Genomic DNA, 22,783 nt, shown 5'->3' with positions numbered 1-22,783 from the left:
AACACGAATTTATCTTTAAAAAACCTAATGTTTGTAGGGGTGGTTGGGTGGCTCTGTTGGTTGAGCACCTGTCTCTTTGTTTGATTCAGGTGATGATCTCAAGGTCATGGATTGAGCCCCACGTTGAGCCCCACACTGAGCCCTAAGTCAAGCGCCACATCAGGCCATATGCTCAGGAGGGAGTCTGCTTGAGATTCTCTCTCTTCCTCTGCCTTGCCCCCTCCATTCTCTCTCTCTCAAATAAACAAATAAATCTTAAAAAAAAAAAAAAAAACAACTACTGTTCGTATGTATGTACATATGTATTTTTATATTCAGGCAAATGCCCTTGGTATATTCCCAGAAATCACTGCTAAAACAAAATCTTTTTTATCTGAGAAGCCCTTTAAATTCTGAAATTTTGTCAAGAACAGATTTCAAGTCCTCTAGTATGAACTAGTAGACCACCCTTCTCAGCTTTCACATCACTTTTCCCAGGGCAGATCACAAAGAGCCCAAATATTTATACGGACCCCTCCAGAATGGAAACAAACTGGAGTTGTTCTTCACCTTCCCCTTTCTTTTCAGCCCATTCCCGGGCACTTGATGCCATCAGGCAAAACTGTGCCATTGATAGCACTGTACCTGGCATGGCTGGGTCTCCCAGGTGGAGAAGCAGATGTATAATGGACCTATTTGAAAATGCTACATTACAGAAAGAGCTCTACAAACAAAATTAGTGAGACAAGGCTGAGGATTGCTCTTCCTTCTGTTCCACCATAATTTATCATCCAGAAAAAGGAATTGCCAGGTAAACTGTGGAAGAGCACAATTAAGAGGAGAGGCAAAGTGAAGGAATTCTGCAGTGGCATCCCTTGGATATTGCACAGGAAGAGAGAATGCAAACTAAGGCATTCAGCTCATATGTCCATGCATATTGAGCCATTTAGCTAGCGTATGGAATGTTTCAGGTTGTCCCAGGGATATAGACAAGCAACTAAATATTGACTCAGCAAGAGCTCAAATGAGAGGTCTAATTAAATTAAATGGTACAAAGGGGAGGCTTGTTTCATAGACTCCAGTAATTGCTTAAGACACAAAAGAGACCCAATAAAAGGTCAAAAAGGTATAGTAATAACCAGGCAGATGTTTGTAGTGAGATGGAGGGAAGACATGAGCATAGAAATGACCAAAAGTTTAAAGGCCATTGTTGGCTTAGTTATGAAGAGTGATTGGATGTTGTCATGACCATAGATGATTAGTGGTACCTTTTAAGGAGCTGGCACTGACATAAGCATGAGCATGTTAGTTTTAACCTCACTTTAATGTGCAGAAATGCCTCAGGGTAATGCCCTATCCTTGGACAAACTTTGCTGAGAGCTCATGGAGGATAAGTGTAATACCTTCGAGCTCTAAAAATGCTATGTTTCAAGTTCAACTCCAGAAAGGAGTGAGAGTGAAGGACCACATGGATAATTCCAGTGTACCCATGGCTGGCTATTTCAGAATACAATGTGGGGAATATGGGATGGCATGTACGTGAACAAGAAGGCAGATAAAAAAAGGACTCTGGTTTCGTCTGTGTGACCCCAAAGTACTAACACTAAATGTCGGGGGTGGCAGAGCCTCTCCTAGGTGAGAGGGAGCTGGAGGAGGAGAAGGAGAAAGAGACAGATCTTCCTTGTACTTAAGCTCTCTGAGCTTTAGCTTCCCACTTATAAAATGAAACTTTCCTTAGAGCATTTATAAAATGGAGCTTTCTCAAAGCCCCGTTGTGCATATAAAATAATTAATGCATAACAAGGATTTAAAATGTCTGGTTAAGAGTTCGATAAATGTTAACTATCACTGCTGTTACCATTACTCTTATTACTATTATCACAGAGGTGAAGAATAAAACCTTGTCCTGGAAAAGTGCCCCATCTGCTCAAAGTGTGAGATATGGACCCTGAATCTGCTCAATTGTCCGTTTTCACCCAAGCTTCTGTGATCTTCTGCTGGGCATCTTAGCATGGCATGTATATGCTTCAGGGTCAGAGGACTGGGTTTAAGATCTTGCACTGCCTCTCAATAGCTTCGTGATCTTGGAGAAGTTGCTCAATCTCTTTAAGTTTCAGTTTTCATATCTATAAAACAGTGATAATACTAGCTATCTCATGCAGCTTTTTTTGGTAAGGATTATGAAAGCAAATACATTTCAGATATTTATACAGTACCTAGATTAATAAGCACTCAGTTTCATGCACATATACAGACATATGCATTTATTACACATATGGTTTACATATATAACTATATTTATATGCACACACACACACCACTCTTTATTCCTTTAACTCTAAACAGAATCTCATTTTTTAGCTTAATGAGACGTAGTCCTATCACCCATTCTCTCGGTCTCTTGTCAGTCTCTATATCTGTCTCTGTCTCTCTCACTCATTCACAAACACACACACACACACACACACACACACACACACACACTTGCAAGCAAAGTGTTTAGGGGTCTATACTTACACTATTCTTTAATCCAAATAGGTCTTTCCTGATTTATTATTAAAACATTACCTTGCATTTTAGGGCAATTTACATTCTCGGCTTTGTTTCATAGAGCTTTTCACCTCTCCACCTAACCAAATTCTTCCAATTCTTTATTATTTAGCTCAAAATTTCTGTGAAATTCTTCAGACTACCCAAATAAGAGTATTTTATTTGCTACAGATCTTTGGCACTTATTGCCACACACACTTCGCTTACTAATTCTGTACTGCTCTTAAACATTTCTGTAACATATTTGACTATTGCTCTCCATCCATCTTAAAATCCCATGGCATCAGAAATGTTAATCTTGCCAGAATGAGTCCTCTGAATTTGGGGATAGCTGAATTCTACTCTATATTGTAACTGAAATTCTGAACATGTGACATATGCATAAGCACTCTAATGTTGGATAAAAATATCTCTCTCAATCTTTCTTCAAATCCAAGAGCTAAATGTCTCCATTTGCATTGGCAACAAGGAAATTAAAGTCCAAGGAGGTTAATGTATCCATCCAAATATCTCTCCTTGTGGGAAATACTGTTAAGCATAGCCGAAACCTTACTCGCACAATCCTTCCATCACTCATCAGCCATGTGTGAACCAAACCCTAACCTTGGCACAGAAGCAGAGATGATTGCTCATCCTCAAAGCCCAAATCAAGTGCTACTGCTAAAACAGTGATGGGCAATAAGTTGTTTTCTCAGATGCAAAGAAATTTCTCACTAAAAGGAGCACATTCTCCTAGCTTCTTCCTTTAAACTTAATTTGAAATAAACTTATAACAATTAGATGAAACATATTAATGAATACTATCACTCTAGGGTACAGTTAACATTATCCCATATTAGCTACTACTACTAGTACTAGCTAATATTTAATGAGTGCCTGCTAAATGTCAGACAGTACTCTAAGCACCTTACATGCAGTAGTTTATTCCCTCTTATAAGGTATTTATTAACCAGTGAGCAACCCTCCTAGACTTTCCTTTCCTAGTGCAGGGATGATGGAGGCCTCATAGTGAGATTCCAGAATACATAAACCCTGGTTCTGAGCATGTAGAGAAAAGCTCCCTTCCAACTTGTATCAAACTTAATGTGAGCAGAAAGTGAGAATTTGTTTAAGTCATTAATAAATGAAAGCTGTTTGTTATGACAGTAGAGCCTAACCTGAGTAATTCAGTGTTGTTGTCCAGAAAAATCTTCCTTAGATGTTTTTTTTTCATTATATTCTTTTTCATGCTATGTGATACAGAACCTGAGGCTAGACTAAAAATGATTTTTCTTTGTGCGGAAGAGGAGTGAATTTGTATTCCACATCTGGTTGAATGCATAAGTGAAAACTTTCATGAAAGAATGTCAATTTTGCCATTAGCAATGAGAAATAATACCATGCACACTCACATACACAGTAGTTGCTCAATGTTCTCAGAGTATAAGTGATGTCTACAGGGTATGTATCCCTTTTGAAAAAACACAGAACTTTATTGTACAATTCAACCATGAATTGCCTGTGACACAGGGCTTGAACAAAAACTTTCCCAAGACATGTCATATTGCAAAGAGATGACTTAATGCACTTGTTTCCCTAGAGTTGTCAGAGTGTCATTTTTTGTGATCAGCTACACCAGAAAACAGCATTTCCACATCTTCACAACTCCCTCCTGAAAAGTCTTCACTAAATTAAGATTTAATGTAATTTTAGGTGTAACTGAGAGTCAATATATAAGATATGTCCATTTGAGCATTTCTGTCTTTTACAGACCCCTAGGTTAGGACATCATTATGATACCAAGTGCTACTGAGAAATGTCTATACTATCATCAAACAATGACAACTATATAATATAGTAACTTCTTAATTTCCAGTAACTTAACTTTTTTTTTTTTAAGATTTTATTTATTCATTTGAGAGAGAAAGAGAGAGCACAAGCAGGGGGAGCATCAGAGGGAGAGGGAGAAGCAGGCTTTCCATTGAGCAGGGATCCTGATGCGGGGCTTGATCACAGGACCCTGGGATCATGTCCTGAGCCGAAGGCAGATGCTTAACTGACTGAGCCGCCCAGGTGCCCACTTCCTGACTTTGTAATACTCAACCAGAGTAACTAATTTAACAAAAGACTTAGGAATACCCATTTCTTTGTTTTTAATTTTTAAAAATTCTTTAATGCCTGGTTTTATTTTTACTTTCTGATTCTTATGTTTTTCTTGGTGTGTGAAACTGCTGCAGTTTTTCAGGAGCATAAGGAATACAAATCCTATTTGTAAATTAACATTCTCTATAATAATTTTTTTGCTGTCTTTTCATTCCAGCTGAATTCCTTGAAAATAAGGACCTGTTTACTCATTTCTATATTGTTGTTTCAGGGCAGCAAAATGAAAATAAGTATATATTAGTGTGGAATAACAAAGAACTCTGAAACTAGAACCTATATTCATATTTTCATTCCATCACTTAATAACCACATGACATTTGGCAAGTTACATTCATTTATTAGCCTTAGTTTTCTTGTCAACAAAATGCCACAAGTCTACTTGTAGCATTGTACAAAGCATAAAATAATATATATGAATGTGTCAGTAAGAGTGGAGCAATCACCAAATTAAGCAAATTGTCCTATCACCTCTCTTCCATCCACAAAGAAATGACAATAAAGGACAAAATGATGTTATCATTTGTCTCTTGAGGAGGTATCTACAAAGAGCCTGAGAGGAATTTTTGCATGTGGTTTACTGACAGGCTGTTCTCCGGAGAAGGACAGGGAAGTAAGACGCATAGGATGGGTGAAGGTACAGTTAAATAACATCATTAGTCTCAGCCAAAGATCAGCTATGGCCTTATCTCTTATCTTTACTAATCAAAAGAGGAAAATGTGGATTGCATTGATTCTGCTAGGGAAAACACACACACACCCCATAAACACACCCTCACAGGAAGCTTTACCTTGTGAATATAACTAGTAATACTTTATAATCTGCAAAAACACAAATTCAGCATGACCCATGGACTGAAATGACTACTTTTGCAAATGACATCCACACTGTGTTGAGCCTTTTCTTCACATCTGCTTTCAGTTCTGCCTTTATCAACACCTTTGGATAAAGGCAATTTAACACCAGCACTTTTGCTGTCCTAGGATCTTTAGCTCCTTGATTTTGGCTTCTCTCCCCTTTTCTTCTCTGATTTTCACCCTGTCTTCCAACTGAACTCATGAACATCAGGATGTTTGTATTCAGCTCTGCTCTTTTCCTTCAGCTGTACTTTCCCTGATGGGGAATTTGACACCATCCTATAGATGCCAAATACATCTTGCTCACTTTCATGTCCTGTCTTTCCTCTTCTATGAAGTTCTGTGATTCAGGTTGTCCAGCACACAATAGAATTAATTAATCCCCTTTCTTCTTTTCTAAGGATTGAAAACAATTAAACCAATTCTTTTATCTAAAACAGAAAAAGTTTTTTTCCATTGTTTTAAATTATTCAAATACTTCCTTTTTAAAATATGGAACTATTTGACATGCAAATAAGAATATGGAGATTGTTAGGAGTAAATTTAATGGTAGAGAGTCTCACATCACATTTATATTTTTCTTCCTTTCTGATCTCCATTTCTTTCCTTCTCAACCAACCTTTATGTTTGTGCACACACAAGTGTGTGTGTGCATGCCGCATCCAGATATTTCGTCCTTTCCATCTCTTAATTGCACAAAGAGGATCTAATTTCACAAAACAGGTCACTGCTATTGGGTGAGAGGTACCACAGCAGCCTCAGTAAAGCCATATCAAATCGATCCTATGATTGTGGACAATATACCATTTTGATACACGTCTCACTTTCCTCTGGACCTAAAATTAATAGGAACCCCCAAAGCATCTGATCTCATTCTCACTAATGCATATCATTTAAACAAAATTCTAGAAGACCCTTTAAAACAAATCAAAACACAACAACTTGCTATGTCATGTTATAATTTGCCAGTTGGCGCTTAAAGGACAATTTTGGAGAGGAACTAGAAAAGAAAAGGGACAGCAAAGAGCAAGGATTCCAGACAAAATGGTGCAACAGGAATCTAATATCTGATATTCTGATATCATTATTCAGAAACTTTGAAATCTATTGAAGACTTGCAACTTCCAGAGAAAAGCTTGGGAAGTACCTTTCGGTTCATATCTGTCAATTTCAGCTCTTAGCTCAAGGGCAGCTATCCATCTCCCACCCTTCAGCCACTTGGCAGGCAGCCATGCATTTGTTCCTGGAGCAACTTGTAAAAGCCAGGGTAGGGAAAAAGAACCCTGTCCTCCAGATATCAGGAATCTGTGCTGTGTTCACTGATTGCTGCTTCTCATCATAGAAGTGCTGATAAAGAGGCAGTGGTCACTGTTATGGCACACCCCCCCCCCATTTTTGCAAGTCCTTCTTATTCTGGCTAAAGTGACTTCCAGGTCTGACACCTTTATTTGCCCCCTCATCTTTCTCTTTCTTTCTCTCTCTCTTTTTTCTCTTTTTAAAAGCCAGACATCAAAAAATTAGGACATTCAAAAGCAACCACATATACAGGAAAAATTAGAAAGTCACTGAATATGCCCAGTAGAAGACACAGGCTCAAAAAAGACCTGAAAATATTTTTAGTTTTCTTTCCAGGCTGATCCTTGGCACAGGGATAGCCTATAATAATTAAAAAGCAAAACAACCCCCTGCACACACACACACACACACAACAAAACAAAAGCAAGCAAATAAACAAACCAGCAAATTTCAGGGAAGGAAGAGAATCTGATTTCCAGAGTTACCAGTTGGTTAAATTCAAATGACCAGTTTCCAACAAAAAAGTGTAAACCATACAAAGAAACAGAAAGTATGTTCCATTCAAAGGAGATATATATATATATATATATATATATATATATATATATATATATATATATATATATATATATATCTCAACAGAAAGTATCCCTGGGAAAGGCAGAATGGCAGATCTACTAGACAAAGATTTTAAAAAACTGTTTTAAAGATGCTCAAAGAATTTAAGGAAGATATGAAGAGAGTTAAGAAAATGAGGTATGAACAAATTGGAAATATCAATAAAGAGACAGAAAACCTAAAAAGAAATCAAAAAGAAATTTTGGAGTTGAAATTACAAAAACTAAAATGAATAATTCACTAGAAAGATTAAAAAGTCAATTTGAGCAGACAGAAGAATCAGTGGACTTGAAGATAAGACAGAAAAAGGAACAAGTCTGAGGAATAGGCAGAAAAATGAACAGAACCTGAAGGACTTGTGGGATATCATCAAACCTACCAACATATCCAATGTGAGAGTCCCCAAAAAAAGAGAGACATTGGGGCAGAAAGAAAATTGAAGAAATAATGGCTGAAAACTTCCTAAATTTGATGAAAACCCTGAATATGAACATCCAAGAAGCTTAATGAACTCCATGTAGGATGAACTCAAAAAGACTCAAACCAAGACACATTATAATCAAACTGTTGAAAGCCAAAGACAAAAAGAATTTTGAAGTCAACAAGAGGGAAGTGACTTGTCACTTAACAAGGGATCCTCAAGGGTGCCTGGGTGGCTCAGTTGTTAAGTGTCTGCCTTTGGTCCAGGGTGTGATCCCAGGGTCCTGGGATCGAGCCCCTCATTGGGCTTCCTGCTCCGCTGGGAGCCTTCTTCTTCCTCTCCCACTCCCACTGCTTGTGTTTCCTCTCTCGCTGGCTGTCTCTCTCTCTGTCAAATAAATCAATAAAAAATCTTTAAAAAAAACAAAAACAAAAAAACAAGGGCTCCTCAATAAGTAATCAGCAGCTTTCTCATCAGAAGTTTAGAAGGCCAGAGTGAGGTGATATATTCAAGATGCTAAAAGCAAAACTGTCCATCGAGAACACTACACCCAGCAAAACTGTCCTTCAAAAGTGAATGAGAAATTAAGATTTCCAGATAAACAAAAGCTGAGAGAGTTCATTGCCACTAGACCTGCCCTGAAATAAATGCTAAAGGGAGTCCTATAGGTTGAAATGAGAAGACACCAGACAGTAACTCAAAATTGTAGGAAGAAATAAAGATCTCAGTAAAGGTAAATACACAAATTACAAAAGCTAGTGTTATTGTAACAGTGGTGTGTAACTCCACATTTTGTTTCTATATGATTTAAGGGGCTAATACATTAAAAAAAAACATTTTTTAATCTAAAAAACAACGATTAATGTAATTTTGTTTTTAACTCCACGTTTTGTATTCTACATAATTTTAGATACCAATGTATTAAAAATTTTATTCATTTATGTTTTTTGGACACACAATGTATGAAGATGAATTTTGTGACCCTGACAACTGAAAGGGGTGGAGGATAGAGTTGTTAAAGGAACAGAATTTTTGAATGTTATTGAAGTTAAGCTAGCACAAATTTAAGTTAGAATGTTCTAACTTTAGGATGTTAAGTGTACTCCCCATGGTATTCACAAAGAGAATAGCTAAAGAATATACACAAAAGGAAATGAGAAAGAAATATACACATTCACTATAAAGAATACAATCATAAATTATGAATTGAAAGGAACCATGGAGCTCATTTAATCCTGAACCTTAGTTTTATAAATAGATGAAAAAATAGACTCAAAAAATTGATGTCTAGATTATAACATGGGTCTTCTAATTTGGAGTCCAGTAGTTTTCCTATTACCTCATGTTTGTTTCTCATGTTGAAGATTCTTTAGCTAAAGAATCTGTTCTGGTCAGGCTTTCTTAAGAATCTGGGCTCATGGGGTGTCTGGGCGGCTCAGTTGGTTAAATGTCTGCTTTCAGCTCAGGTCATGATCTCAGGGTCCAGGGATCCAGCCCCATATCTGGCCCCCTGATCCACAGGGAATCTGCTTCTTCCTCTGCCTCTTCCCTTCTCCCTGCTCATGATTGATTGCTCTCTCTCTCTCTCAAATAAATAAATAAATAAATCTTAAAAAAAAAATCTGGGCTCATTAAATCACCATTATCATCAGTTACTACTGTGTTCTGATCAGTGCTTTCTTGTATCTTTCAATTAAAACTATTCCTTATCTGTTGATATCTGTAGCAACCATCTTGGCTCAGTGCACGAATTCTACCTCCTGTCATTTTGTCACTAAACTCACTTGAAGGCCATTGGGCTTACTTTCAGTAGCAATAAAGTGAAGAACATGAGAGTTAGATTCTGGTCCTGGCTTTGCCATTAGATATCTTCATGAACTAGGGCAAGTCACTGAAAGTCCCTGACTTAATGGGGCTCCTGGGTGGCTCAGTTGGTTAAGCATCTGCCTCTTAATTTCGGATCAGGTCATCAAATCAGGGTCCTGAGACTGAGCCCTGGGACAGGCTCTGTGCTCCGTGGGAAATCTGTTTGAGTATTTCTCTCCCTCTCCCTTTGCCCCTACCACCTCTTGCATGCACCCTGTCTAAAAAAAAAAAAAAAAAAAGAAAGAAAGAAAGAAAGAAAGAAAGAAAGAAAGAAAGAAAGAAAGAAAAAGAAAGAAAGTCCCTCACTTATTTGTTTATAAAGTTACTTCGAATTAGATATAACTTGAACAGATTATTTCCAAGTTTCCTTCACTGGCTATTACACCTTGGAAATAATCTAATCACATTCTAATATTTCACAAAAAGATCTAATTTCTCGTGACATCAGATTACCTAGACACCAAGAGAATTTCTTAGTCTACTTCACTACAATGCAATATAAAAGAAAATAATATCCCCGTAATTTTGCTTGTTTTTAGAATACATTCTTTAAACTACTAAGGTTTATTGTGCCACTTGCCTCCTACCTAGCATTAATAAAACAAACAAAAAAACACTCCAGAGAATTAAATTTATTGGCAAAGTGTCTTCTTCCTTCTTTTTACTTTTTCTCCATGTCCTTTTCTCCATTCTTCTCCCCTTCATTTCTTGCATCTCTCCCCAATCCATTATATGTATTTCCCAGAACTTTTTTAAATCTCTAAATACTTCAGTTAATTTTCCAAGTCTTCTTCTACTTTCCCCAATTTTCTTGATGACTACCAATGACTGCAGTAGGTTGGGAAAGCTCATTAACTAACTCCCTTAATGTCTTAACGTGGTAAGCACATTAACCTACTAAGTCATTCTGTATATACTCGATTGCCTGAGTTCTGTAGGCCCTGGTGGCTCTTTTGGTCAATAGCTGTATTGTTGCTTTTCTCTATCATTCCTAATTGAATGCACACTGCCCCTTGATTTCTGCTACAGCTGAATTACAGTCACTTGGCAAACTTTCAATCTTGCTGATCTTTCCCCCCTGACTGATTAGTTTTATTTATTTATCCAATTTTTAAAATTGTGTCTTTGGCACACCTGCCTCAGGGTAAGAGAGCACAATTAAACACATTAAAGGAAACACACAAAATGTGGCCATTACATAATTAACCAGTTTTAAGTAGCATAAAAAATTGTTGTCCTAAAAGCATAACATTTGGGGAAAGGGTAGTTTTTAGAGTTTAAAACCATTTTAATTTTTGATTTTTTCTCCTGAATTTTATTTTCAATATATATAATCTAGAATATAAAAGTATGTATTTCTTTATGGCGAGACTCCTTTCACAAAGTACAACAGCTTCCCCACTTGGCAACATGCATAAGCACACTAGAGGAACAACTGATGGAAAATTTATGGGACTGACCTTAGGTAACCCAGGTACATTTTAATCTTCTTAGAGTTATATATTTGCGGTATTACTAAATTAGTACATTAATAAATCAGGGTGGTTATAGAAACTAATCTGCAACAGCATATTTAATTATACAGTTTTGTCATGATTTGCTATCATTTTTTAAATTAAATTTTTATATACTCCCTATTCTTTGAGAGGATAGCCATTGAAGGCTACGTTGGTTTCATTTTCTTGTGATTGAAAGAACCTGAAGCTGGGTCAGGTTCCATAATCCAGGCAGTGTTCTGGAGCTCAGCTCTGGCAGAACAATGTCTAGCACACGGTATCTCTGATTACTATCTCAAATCACTGCGGTTAATTTATTTTCTCTTCCAAGCAATACTGAAAAGTGTTTAAAGATATGAACATCTTTACTATTTTCTTTTGTTAAAATAAAACTGTGGGTAGAGCACTCAAATCAGTTTTAAAAGAAAACTACTCCTCCCATTTTACCAAAATATGGGATCCATCAACAAGAAGTTCTTCCCATTCCACTGCGTCTGAATGTGTTTATATCTGCATTACTCTTTATCCCTCAGGAGAAGAGTTCTTTCTTTCCAAATCTAGTCTTTCTACCTGTTTTCCTAATTCTATTCACTCTTCCTTGCTTAAGATTTTATTCTACCTATCATGGTCTTAATTTTTTATAGATCCGTTCTTTCTGGCTTCTTCTTACTCTTTAACTAAACATTTGCTCAATTACTTCCATTTTTTAAAAGTACATAAATAAAAATGTCAGCCAGAAGAAGAAGAGGAAGAGGAAGAGGAAGAAAAGAAGAAGAAGAAGAAGAAGAAGAAGAAGAAGAAGAAGAAGAAGAAGAAGAAGAGGAGGAGGAGGAGGAGGAGGAGGAGGAGGAGGAGGAGGAGGAGGAGGAGGAAGAAGAAAGAAGAAGGGGGGTAGGAGAGAGCGAGTAGGAAGAAGGTGCTTCCAGCAATTCCATCTGCCCCTCAAGTCTCTCTCCCTCCCTCCCACCCTCCTTCCCTTCCTCCCCCCAGATCTCTCTCTCACTCTCTCCCCTTCCTTTCAACTACAAACTACTGGAAAATTTATTCTTTGCTTTTTTTTTTTTTTTCTGTCACTGCATATTCAGTATTTGGCCCACTATGACCTAATTTTTGCATTTACCATGTTACCAATACTGCTTTGGAAAAGATATAAAGCCACTATCAGTGCAAAATCCAATATACATAGTAAGGTTCAGTCAACCTGAATTTTCTGCATTATTTACAATCTTGGCTACTATATCTTCAATCATTCAACATTATTCAAGGATCTTATAGTCTAGAGGAGAATATATATCAAAAAGCAGATAATTATAATGAATGTGAGTACTGCTATGATTTTTGTAAATGTAGAAGGATATCATAGAAATTGATAGTTGCCACCCAATATCCATTCTCTCTTTACAAAGAAACAAAACTCTGATTTAATTAGGGGAAATCAATGTGTCCAGATTAAAACACATACAAATAGACAAATTATATATTTGCAGCATCTCTTGCAGTTACATATAGCCAGATGATTAAATTCCGGCCAATGATACGTAGGTGAAAGCATCTGAAGGGGACTTAAAAATGTAAGGAATGTTCGCCTCTGCTCCTCTTCATTCTTACTGTCTGGAATATAAAAGCCACAGCTAGAGCTAGAATAGCCATATTTTGACCTTGATACAAATGAAAGCCAGAAGCCAAGAAGAATAAAGCAGGAAGACTAAAGTGCCTGCTTCCCTGATAACTTTGCAAAGCTTCCATAACAGTTCTGGATTGCCCGTTCTCAGACTGTTTTTATGGAGAAAGTAAACTCCCAGTTTGTTTAAACTGTCACAGTCAAGTCTCTGTATTTGACAGAAACACATTAGAATCATTGGGTGTAAGAAAAAAGAAAGAAAGAAAGGGAAAGAAAGAGGGAAAGAGAGAGAGGGAAGGAGGGAGGGAGGAAGGAAGGGAGGAAGGGAAACTGATCCTGTATCTCTGTCTCAGCTACTTTTTTTTTTTTCTTATTCAACATACTTTTACTGGATTGGTTCCATCTATTTCTCTTTCATTCCTCTCTCCTGAGTTCCAGAATCCTGGAACTCTTCTTTGAATGCCACTTAGTCACTTAAATTCAACAAGTAAAACCCAAATGAGGTGCCTTATCTTCCTAATCTGATCTTCCATATATATATATATATATATATCTTTTGGTTAGTGATTCCGGTTTTGACTAAGTAAGCTACCAAACCTCAAAAACTTGGAGGTAAGTCTTAATTCTTCCTTCTTCTTCACTCTTATCCTTCAATAGATTGACTCTAATCAACTTCTACTTCAGAGTTTTGCTTGCAGGGATCCACTCCTCTCCATTCTCACCAAAATTGCCTTAATCCAAGAGAGTCTTTCTTCCTTCTTTTTCTTTTTCTCTTTTTCTCTTTCTTTCTTTCTTTCTTTCTTTCTTTCTTTCTTTCTTTCTTTCTTTCTTTCTTTCTTTCTTTCTCTTTCCTTTCTTTTTCAGGAATTAGTTTTATTAGTGCAACGACATGGCATAAAGCACTACGCCATTTGACAGGACATCCTCTTGCAGGTGAGCACCAGCGTGCAGTTAGCTAGCTTCCCCAATAATTCTTATTACCAACAGCTGCTTAATCTCATCCTAAAGTAAAGCATTCTTTCTACCACATGCTGAACACTCACTTCAGCTAATCATAGGCTTTTCTAAATGGACCTCCTTCTTCTGGCCGGAAGGACAGTTCATCTGGAAACCTATAAATGTGGTTTGAGAGTGACTAAAACGCTGGTCACACATCTGCCCAGCAGCCATGGTACCAGATTTCCTGACCAGCCACGCGCGGACCAACCCCACATCTGTCCCACAGAGCATTCCTGGAAAGACCCTGCACTCAAAACAAACCCCCACACTACCCAGGGAGGGGAACTGCTTCAGGATGGAGAGGCTAAAAGAAATGGAACCTAAACTCTTCATCAGAAGTGTCCAGGGTGGCCTTGGCTCGGCCTGCAGGCCTTTCGGCTCTTTCTGGTGGCCTCCTGCACAGGGTGCCCCTGCGCTATGCAGGCTGCAGTTCTGAGAACCCACAGGCTTTGCGCCACCCTGTCAAAAAGAGTTAATTTCCAAATACCTAGATCTGCTTATGTCCATCTTGAACTTAAAAATTTTCAATTACTCTCAGTCGCCTACAGGGTAAAGTTAAAGTGTTACAAATGACCCTTTCTTTTTTTTTGTTTTAACCCCCCCCTTTTTTTTTAAAGATTTTATTTATTTATTCAACAGAGATAGAGACAGCCAGCGAGAGAGGGAACACAAGCAGGGGGAGTGGGAGAGGAAGAAGCAGGCTCATACTGGAGGAGCCTGATGTGGGGCTCGATCCCATCACGCCGGGATCACGCGCTGAGCCGAAGGCAGACGCTTAACCGCTGTGCCACCCAGGTGCCCCACAAATGACCCTTTCTAAACAGCCCCTATTTCTTGGCAGCTTCTCTTCCCTTCTCTTCTCCCTCCCCCAATCCAACAGTACACCAACAGTACCAAGGACAATTATTTCCAATCACATCTGACTGCTTGCTATTTCCTTGAAATTCCTTCTCTTTCCCCATTTCTATTGCTTTATTTCAGTTGTGCCATCTTCCTTGAATCCTTTTCCTCTCCTTCGTCATGAGTATACATTTGTTTTTTACTTATTAATCGAGGCCTAAATTAGAGTCAGATCAGTCATGGAGCTTTCTCCTGCCCACCTGCCACATCAGTGCAGTTAATTACCCCCTTACCTCTTACTATGCTTTTGTGCATACCACTACGACACAGGGGATTACATTGTTTTAGAGTCATTTGTGAATATTTGCTTATATTTTATGTATTAATTTTACACGTACTCGATCATCTTAAAGGAGACATCCTGTATTCATCTTTGCATCCCCAGATGCTCTGTAACACATGACCCAGCGATGCTCAAAACAGTTGCGGTTTTGGGCTAACTACACTTCAGCTTCCTTCTAAATAAAACATGTTACTTCAGAACAAGAGCTCGCAGACAGACATAAGAATGACTAGAAAGTAATTTTAATTAAATGCTCTGTTATGAGAACGATCTTCAAATTCTCTTATGCTATGAATTCATCTTTTCCTAAACCCTAACACCCCAGACACAGAAAGCACTCTCCCTACTTCTTTTTAATCAAATATATTTTCCACAAGTAATGTTTCATGAACCCGATTTTGAAATGCAAACTTTACTTAGTGAGCTTTGGATAATCTATAGTTTTGAATAACACATTTCTGCAATTTTTAATGAGTTGCCCCGCTTTAGAATCATGCTTGTTACTTTTCAAAAGACCTCAGAGAAAACGGATGACTTAGATTAGAGCTTCTTCTCAGTTTAAAAAGGAAAGATGAGAAGACAAGGACTCAGGGTCACTGAGAGATTAAAGCAAGAGTTCTTTGGCACATGTAAATGAATGTATTTAAAAAGCTTTTCAGGATCTACCTGCAAGCAGATGGCTGTAAGGTATATAAAAGGGGGCATGAAATGTTCCCTTTATTCAGATTTATCTTTTCTAAAGGGAAATTGTGGGGAAAATGATGACAAAATAGTTTTGGATTTGCAGTGCTATTCCTTATTTTATATAATGACTCAGCTTTTAAATTGTAAATCATGGCTTATAAACTTGTGCCTAATCTATCTGAAAATATGGGTAAATTCATGAATTTGAATCATCATACCAAACAGGAAATACAAATTTGTACATCTGGAGGAAATTATATTTTGGAAGAACAATTAACAGTAACATATTTAAACATAATATTTTTTGTGAAAGTTTAGCTTCAACAACTTGCAAAAGTAGTAAATAATGGGAAAATAAAATTCATATGGATTTAAGCTTTATGAATGATAGTGAATGTGTGACTGTGTGAAATAGACAAATGTAAACAGAAGACAGACTTAGGTCTACAAATAAATAATCTTTTACATATTTTAAAGTAGTATAATGTTAAATGAGAAAATGAAGACTGAATTCTAATAATTCAAAGTCAGGATACACTATTTCAAAGTGTGTATAAATGTATACACAGGCTGTGTGCATATACCCATTTATATGCATGTATGTATTCATACACCCACACAGATTTCTGTGTATAAAGCTCGTGACTACATAAAATGCATTTTTTTTTAAAGTGCCAGGGCACCAATATTGCACAGTTTGTGTTGGTTTGTGTTTCATGTTTTTGCAGAATTTTAATGTCAAGGAAGCAAAATATCTTTTATGTCTAATACTTATTACACATCATTTCCACATTATTTACTTTCGACCAGTGCTCTTCAGTTTCATCATAGATTCAAGTTTGTCCACGTGAATAGCAAAGACATAAGCCTCTGAAGGTAAACCCCAGTTCTGAAATTTACCATTATGACATTGGGGAATTTTTCAACTTCTTTGAATGTCATTTTTTTCCAATATTAATGAAAATAAAATAAGCAAATAAACAATCTCTCTGGCATGCTATTGTGAGGATCAAACAAAATAAAATACAGACAAGAGCTAGACTGTCAATAGAATTAGGTCCTGGCCTTCTACTCTTGATGGTAAGTAACCTTCTGCTTTTGTTTTTGCAACCACGTTCTTTTAAAGCATGTTAGTTCACTGACGGAAAGTCCAATGTCAGGCTATAGAAGTCCTAGAAATTACAAATTTATAAGTATGCTGTTATCATTTGTCCTCATGAATATAAGTTCCTAGAATGTTCATGATGTTTCACTTTAACTTAAATTTATAATCTTGGTCCATGTCCTTCTCAAAGTCACTGATAACTGAATCCAATATAGATATCAAATATTATTTTATTACTATACCCGCTCTAGAGGAATGATCTACTGTTATTAAAAGATGAGTAGAAAAGCTAGACATTATTTCTATCATGATCATTTTATAGTGGTTTGAAACTCAGGGTCACCAAAGGATTTATGAAAGTTTTTCCAGACCATCTATGTTCTATCATACTCCACTTCTACAATTACATATAGAAATAACACTTTTCAAGGCCTGAATTTCTATGTTATAGAAAAGGATAATGGGAAAATGAATATCAATTACTAGTAATAAAGGCATTTTTTTCATTGATTTGCAAATCCATATGCATTTATTTTATAAAAATTATAGGATTCAATTCAGAGTTCCACATGTCCCCCTTCTGAAGTCAGAAAACCATGCTCTAAATTAATATCTATATTTCTTATCCAAGTGGCTTGCAAATCCTGATTCATTCTAAAATCTGTGGCATAAATAAAGACAAGTTTTACTGACATAGCATTTCTTTAGCTCGATTCCTTGCTAATTTAATTTCATGCAATTTAATACACTCCAGTTGAGTTTATTCTAACCTACATGGACCTAAAAGATTTGGTGAGGTGAAGAGGGGTGTCACTGCTTTGTTTCAAGCATCTTCTACATGTGATGATATAAATGGTGGGCAGTACTCACAGCAGACATGATGAGCTCTCCTCCCAGGTTCTGGATCTCAGCTTTAACTTGACTACAGATTTTCAGTTGGTGAGAGTAAAATTTAATCTGTTCCAGATAGGCCAACAAATCTTGTTTGCATGATGGATCTGGACACTAAAAGATAAAAGTGAAAATAGCAAAATAACTAATAAGTAGATCAGAGTGCTTTAACACTAACATTGGAGGTACCTTAAAAGGGAGCAACTTTATTGTCACGAAGCCCCATTTCTCGGCCCAAGCCCACATAGATTCTGATATGCCTGCCTCCACAATTCAAAGAGTTTATTCATGTTTCAACCTTAATTACTTCAGTATAGATGATAGAAATAGTAAAGGAATTTTCAGACATGAAAGGGTATATAAAATAATTGCCTTTAATTTATGAAAACGTTAGAAATCTTCAGATTGTATTTTTAGGTAAATCTAAATAAATATTTTAAATGCCATTATTTCCTTCACTTAGAGTTGCTATTAGAGTATTTCTTGGGACTCATAGATCTGCATTGTCTGCTCTTTCTTATTTATCTGGGCATAAAAAAACATCAGCAACAAATCATACATTATCTTCTGTTACTTTCAGCATTACACATCCTTAGCTATTACAGACAAAATAAATCATTTGCACCTTAGATAACAGCCATGGATCTACATGGAGACGAGAAATAACAACATACATGTTTTAGAGATGTAGTAAACTTCTTTACCAAAAATAGTCTCCTACACTATAATGTCATCTGCAAGGAACTTCTTGGAGAACAGCTCTGAGCTTCAACATAACACGGTAAGTATCTGTGGTTAGGGTTAACTGTGTTTTTCTTCTATGCAATTGTAATAGAGTTTTTTTTTAATCCCTGATAACTTACTTGCACTTTAAATATATTTTCATAAGGATGTGAAAATATGGACAATAATTTATATGCAAAGATATTAATTACAGCATTATTTATAATAGCAATATTTGAAAATAACTTAAATGTCCAAAAATAGTGGAAAGATTAAGTTAGAATGCATATCTAGATAATGTGATATTAGTCTCAAGAAAATATGTTCAAAGGAGGTGGGAAAATAGTTTTAGAAAGTGGAAAAAACAGTATTTGAAACTTTCATGCTATCTTAATCAAATTGCTAAACAATATGTGGTTGTGTTTGTGTTTACAACATACTGGGAAATATACGAAAGAAGCATGATACAATCAGTAATTTTCATTTTCTTCCTATTTTACATTTCTTAAAATAGATACATATAATTTCCATAATTATAAAAATGTTGTTGTCAAAAAAGCTTTAATTCTAAATGTAAATCGAGAAGGCAGTGACAGACTGGGGCGCCTGGGTGGCTCAGCTGGTTAAACATCTGAACTCCTGATTTCAGCTCAGGTCATGATCTCGGGGTGCCGAGACTGAGCCCCATGTCCAGCTCCTTGTTCAGCAGGAAGTCTACTGAAGATTCTCCCTCTCCCTCTGCCCCTCCCCCACTAAAATCAACAAATAAATCTAAAAAAAAAAAAAAAAAAAAGGAAAGTATGATGAAAGACCAAAAAACATTCTATTTCTTTCTTCTGTTACCTAGTAATTCATAAATTGGAGTGTTATTGGAAAATTCCTGAGAATCTTATTCTCTCTCATGTTTGCCAAATAGACTAGTCTACATAGCTATAGAATGTGTAGACAAGATGAGAACATACTACCCCTGAGTCAAAGTTAATCAGAAAAGGTAGCAAAGAAATTAATTCTGCAGAAATACTATCAGAGCCTGGATGTATAAATGAATAGACAGGTACATGTAACCAGTCAGACAGACAATCAGCCAAGAAGATAGTGAGGCCTTGACATTGAGGATGTTTCTCAAATTTTAAACAAGGAAGTAAGGGTAATCCCCCAAATCTCAAGAGGATTAAACTGTAACTAAGAAGAAGGAGAAGGAAGAAAAGAAAGAGAAAGAGAAAGAAACAGAGGAAGAGAGGAAGAAGGAGGAAGAGGAAAAAAGGAAAGGATTTCTCCTAATTTATAGATGAGAAACAGAAATTTTGAAAGCATAATAATTTCTTCAGGATTGAAGAGCGTATGTTAGAGCCAGATTCTGAACCCATATCTATTTGCTTTTAAATCTATTTTATTTTAAATCACTACCTTAAGAGAATTTGATGAGTGTTTTTCGAAATCACAGAATACCGTGAGCCGCGGAGTTTCATGGAAATAGAGAATTCATGGGAATAGAGAATTCATGGGAACACTGTCTCCAGCACTGTTCTGAAGTAGAGTACTTAGATTTTTTCAAAGACCGAAAACTAATTATTTAGAATTACTTATAATGATGAAACGTAAGGCATCTCATTGTTTTGTCATGACAGGAAGTTGATCGTTACTAAGTACTTCCTATGGGCCAGGCACTGTGCATGTCCTTTGTGTGAATAATTCTAAATTAGTATTCTACCATGCCATTTTACTTGGGTTTATATTGTTATTTTACACATTTGCAAACTGAGTCTAGATAAAGTATATGATTTGTCTAGAGATTTGAATTTACTTTTCTCTGTTTCATTCACTGTACAATGATGTCTTCTATAGAATATTTATTCAAAATGCCATTTTCTTTGTCCTTGCTGAGTAATGGTCATAGCTATTCTTTGTTCTATGGATGGACTCAATGATAATCCCTGACACAGATAGTGTTTTATCTGTCATATACTCTTCTAGCTGCATTACCTATATTAACTCTTTTACTAATCACCAAGTCCAGGAGGTAGGTCCTACCATTATTTAGCAAAGGAAGAAACTGAAACAACAGAGAAGTTAACTGACTCATCCAATTAATAAATGGTAGAGCTGGTGTTCAAACTCACAGGATCTGGCTACACATCCCTATCTTCACAGTCTAGGAACAAAATCAGTCTTCCTGCCAGTTTTATATAATAAACAATAAATTGACACTCTTATTTGTAAATTTTAAGTAGGAATAGTGTGGATTTGTTCCTTAAATACCAGCACTACACATTTATGGTAAAATTGAACTTGTAAAGTAATAATTAGGTTCTTAAAGATTTATTTATTTATTCAAGAGAGAGACAGAGAGTGAGCGTGTGAGCTGGTGGGGGCAGGGGAGGGAGGGGGCAGAGGGAGAGGGAGAGAGAACCTCAAGCAGACTCCCTGCTGAGCACAGAGCCTGAGGCAGAGCTCAATCCCACCACCCTGAGATCACAAACTAAGCCAAAATCAAGAGTCGGAAACTTAACCAACTGAGCCACCCAGGCACCCCTAATAATTAGATTCTTCACCAATAACCAAAGTGGCAATTACCCAAGGTTAAGAAAAACATACAGTTTCTCTCAGGAGATTCTTCAATGCCATACTAAAATTATCCAATTCTGTTAAGGAAACAATGAGTCAAATAAGTATAAAATTTGAAATTCAACTTTTGAAATTAAAAGTTCTTTGGCCCAGATTCACCCTTTATTTTCAGAATTGATGAGAATTCTTTGTTACACCTAAAGACCATAGTCAGTTTTATAGGTGAAGTAGAAAACATGCTAATTGGTAAATTCCACACTATAAAATTTATTAAAGCCTTCTTGCCTATTGACATTTAGAAAGCCGTTCTGAGTCGATTTTGGCTGCCTAATAGATTCAGGAGAATGAATCATTACCACTTTAAGAATCCTCTTCTATTATTTGTGAAGCCCCCCTTGCAAAATCAAATATGTTCTCCCAACCTTTTATATATATATATATATATATATATATATATATATATATATTTATTATATATATATATATTTTTTAAAGATTTTATTTATTTCTTTGACAGAGAGAGAGACAGCCAGCGAGAGAGGGAACACAAGGAGGGGAGTGAGAGAGGAAGAAGTAGGCTCCCAGCGGAGGAGCCTGATGCGGGGCTTGGTCCCAGGATCCAGGGATCACGCCCTGAGCCGAAGGCAGACGCTTAACGACTCAGCCACCCAGGTGCCCCATACGTTTTATATTTTTATAAAAGGGTGACAGAAAAAGTTTGGACCCTAAATTTTAGAACATTCATGCCCTTGACTTTTTTCCCCAATAAAATTTGCATAAAAATAACTTTTGGGGTGCCTGGGTGGCTCAGTGGGTTAAGCGTCCAACTCTTAATTTTTGGCTTAGGTCATGATCTCAGGGTCCTGGGATCAAGCCCTGTGTAGCTGTGCTCAGTGGTGAGTCGGCTTGAGAGTCTCTCCTTCTCCCTCTGCCCCTCCTCTTGCTCTCCTACACTCTCTCTCTCTCTCTCAAATAAATAAATAAATAAATCTTTTTCTTTGTAATTTTTATTTTGTTATATTAGTCACCATACAGTACATCCCCAGTTTTTGATGCAATGTTCCATGATTCATTACTTGCGTATAACACCCAGTGCACCATGCAATATGTGCCCTCCTTAATACCCATCACCGGCCTATCCCAATCCCCCACCCCCCTCCTGTCTGAAGCCCTCAGTTTGTTTCCCAGAGTCCACAGTCTCTCATGGTTCATTCCCCCTTCTGTTTACCCCCCTTCATTCTTCCCTTCCTTCTCCTACCGATCTTCCTATTTCTTATGTTCCATAAATAAATAAATAAATCCTAAAAAAAAAAAGAAAAACTTTTAAAAGAACATTGCTAGGGACTTTTAGCCAAATCAAGTGGTAGAATATTGTAACACACATTGGTTATTATTTCCCAGTTTATTAAGATAGAGATGTTGACCAGGACATCTGGTTAGCGTTTTAATGTACAGATTTTTTTTTTTTAAGTTTTTAAACCACCAGACACTCACTACAGGAAAGCAGATGACATGTCAGCCTAGGTGGTTTTCTCACATTAAACCAGCCTTCACTCTTCTATCAAGATGCTTGGTACAACACAGAATACATTATTTCATAATGAGAGCAAAAGTAAAAAAAACATTTATTACCTTTCAGTCTGAATTTTAAGAGTGAATTAGCAATGTGAATATTTTTAAAGATCTTCATTCCATAAGCTTTGCAATTTTTTTTGTCCATAGCGGAGTATAAACTTTATTTAAGACACATTTAAAATGACTTTGCAATTACACACAGCAGTTTAAATTC

The 22,783-nt window shown here is 36.6% G+C and overlaps 1 protein-coding gene across 5 annotated transcripts in view; it reads right to left on the bottom strand.

Moving 5' to 3' along the window:
• The window catches only part of CTNNA3 (catenin alpha 3), a 1,641,479-nt gene that overhangs the window by 50,598 nt on the left and 1,568,098 nt on the right, over nucleotides 1-22,783 (bottom strand). For all 5 annotated transcript variants that reach the window (XM_045783571.2, XM_087863076.1, XM_087863075.1 and 2 more), the window contains one exon: nucleotides 17,686-17,820. In XM_045783571.2, coding sequence (XP_045639527.1) covers nucleotides 17,686-17,820 — 135 coding nt within the window. The remainder of the gene's footprint in view (nucleotides 1-17,685; nucleotides 17,821-22,783) is intronic.

Source organism: Ursus americanus, chromosome 6 (genome assembly GCF_024610735.1).
Source record: "Ursus americanus isolate L20-20 chromosome 6, mUrsAme1.1.p, whole genome shotgun sequence".
Lineage (NCBI taxonomy): Eukaryota > Metazoa > Chordata > Mammalia > Carnivora > Ursidae > Ursus > Ursus americanus.
This window is presented reverse-complemented; position numbering and strand designations above follow the sequence as displayed.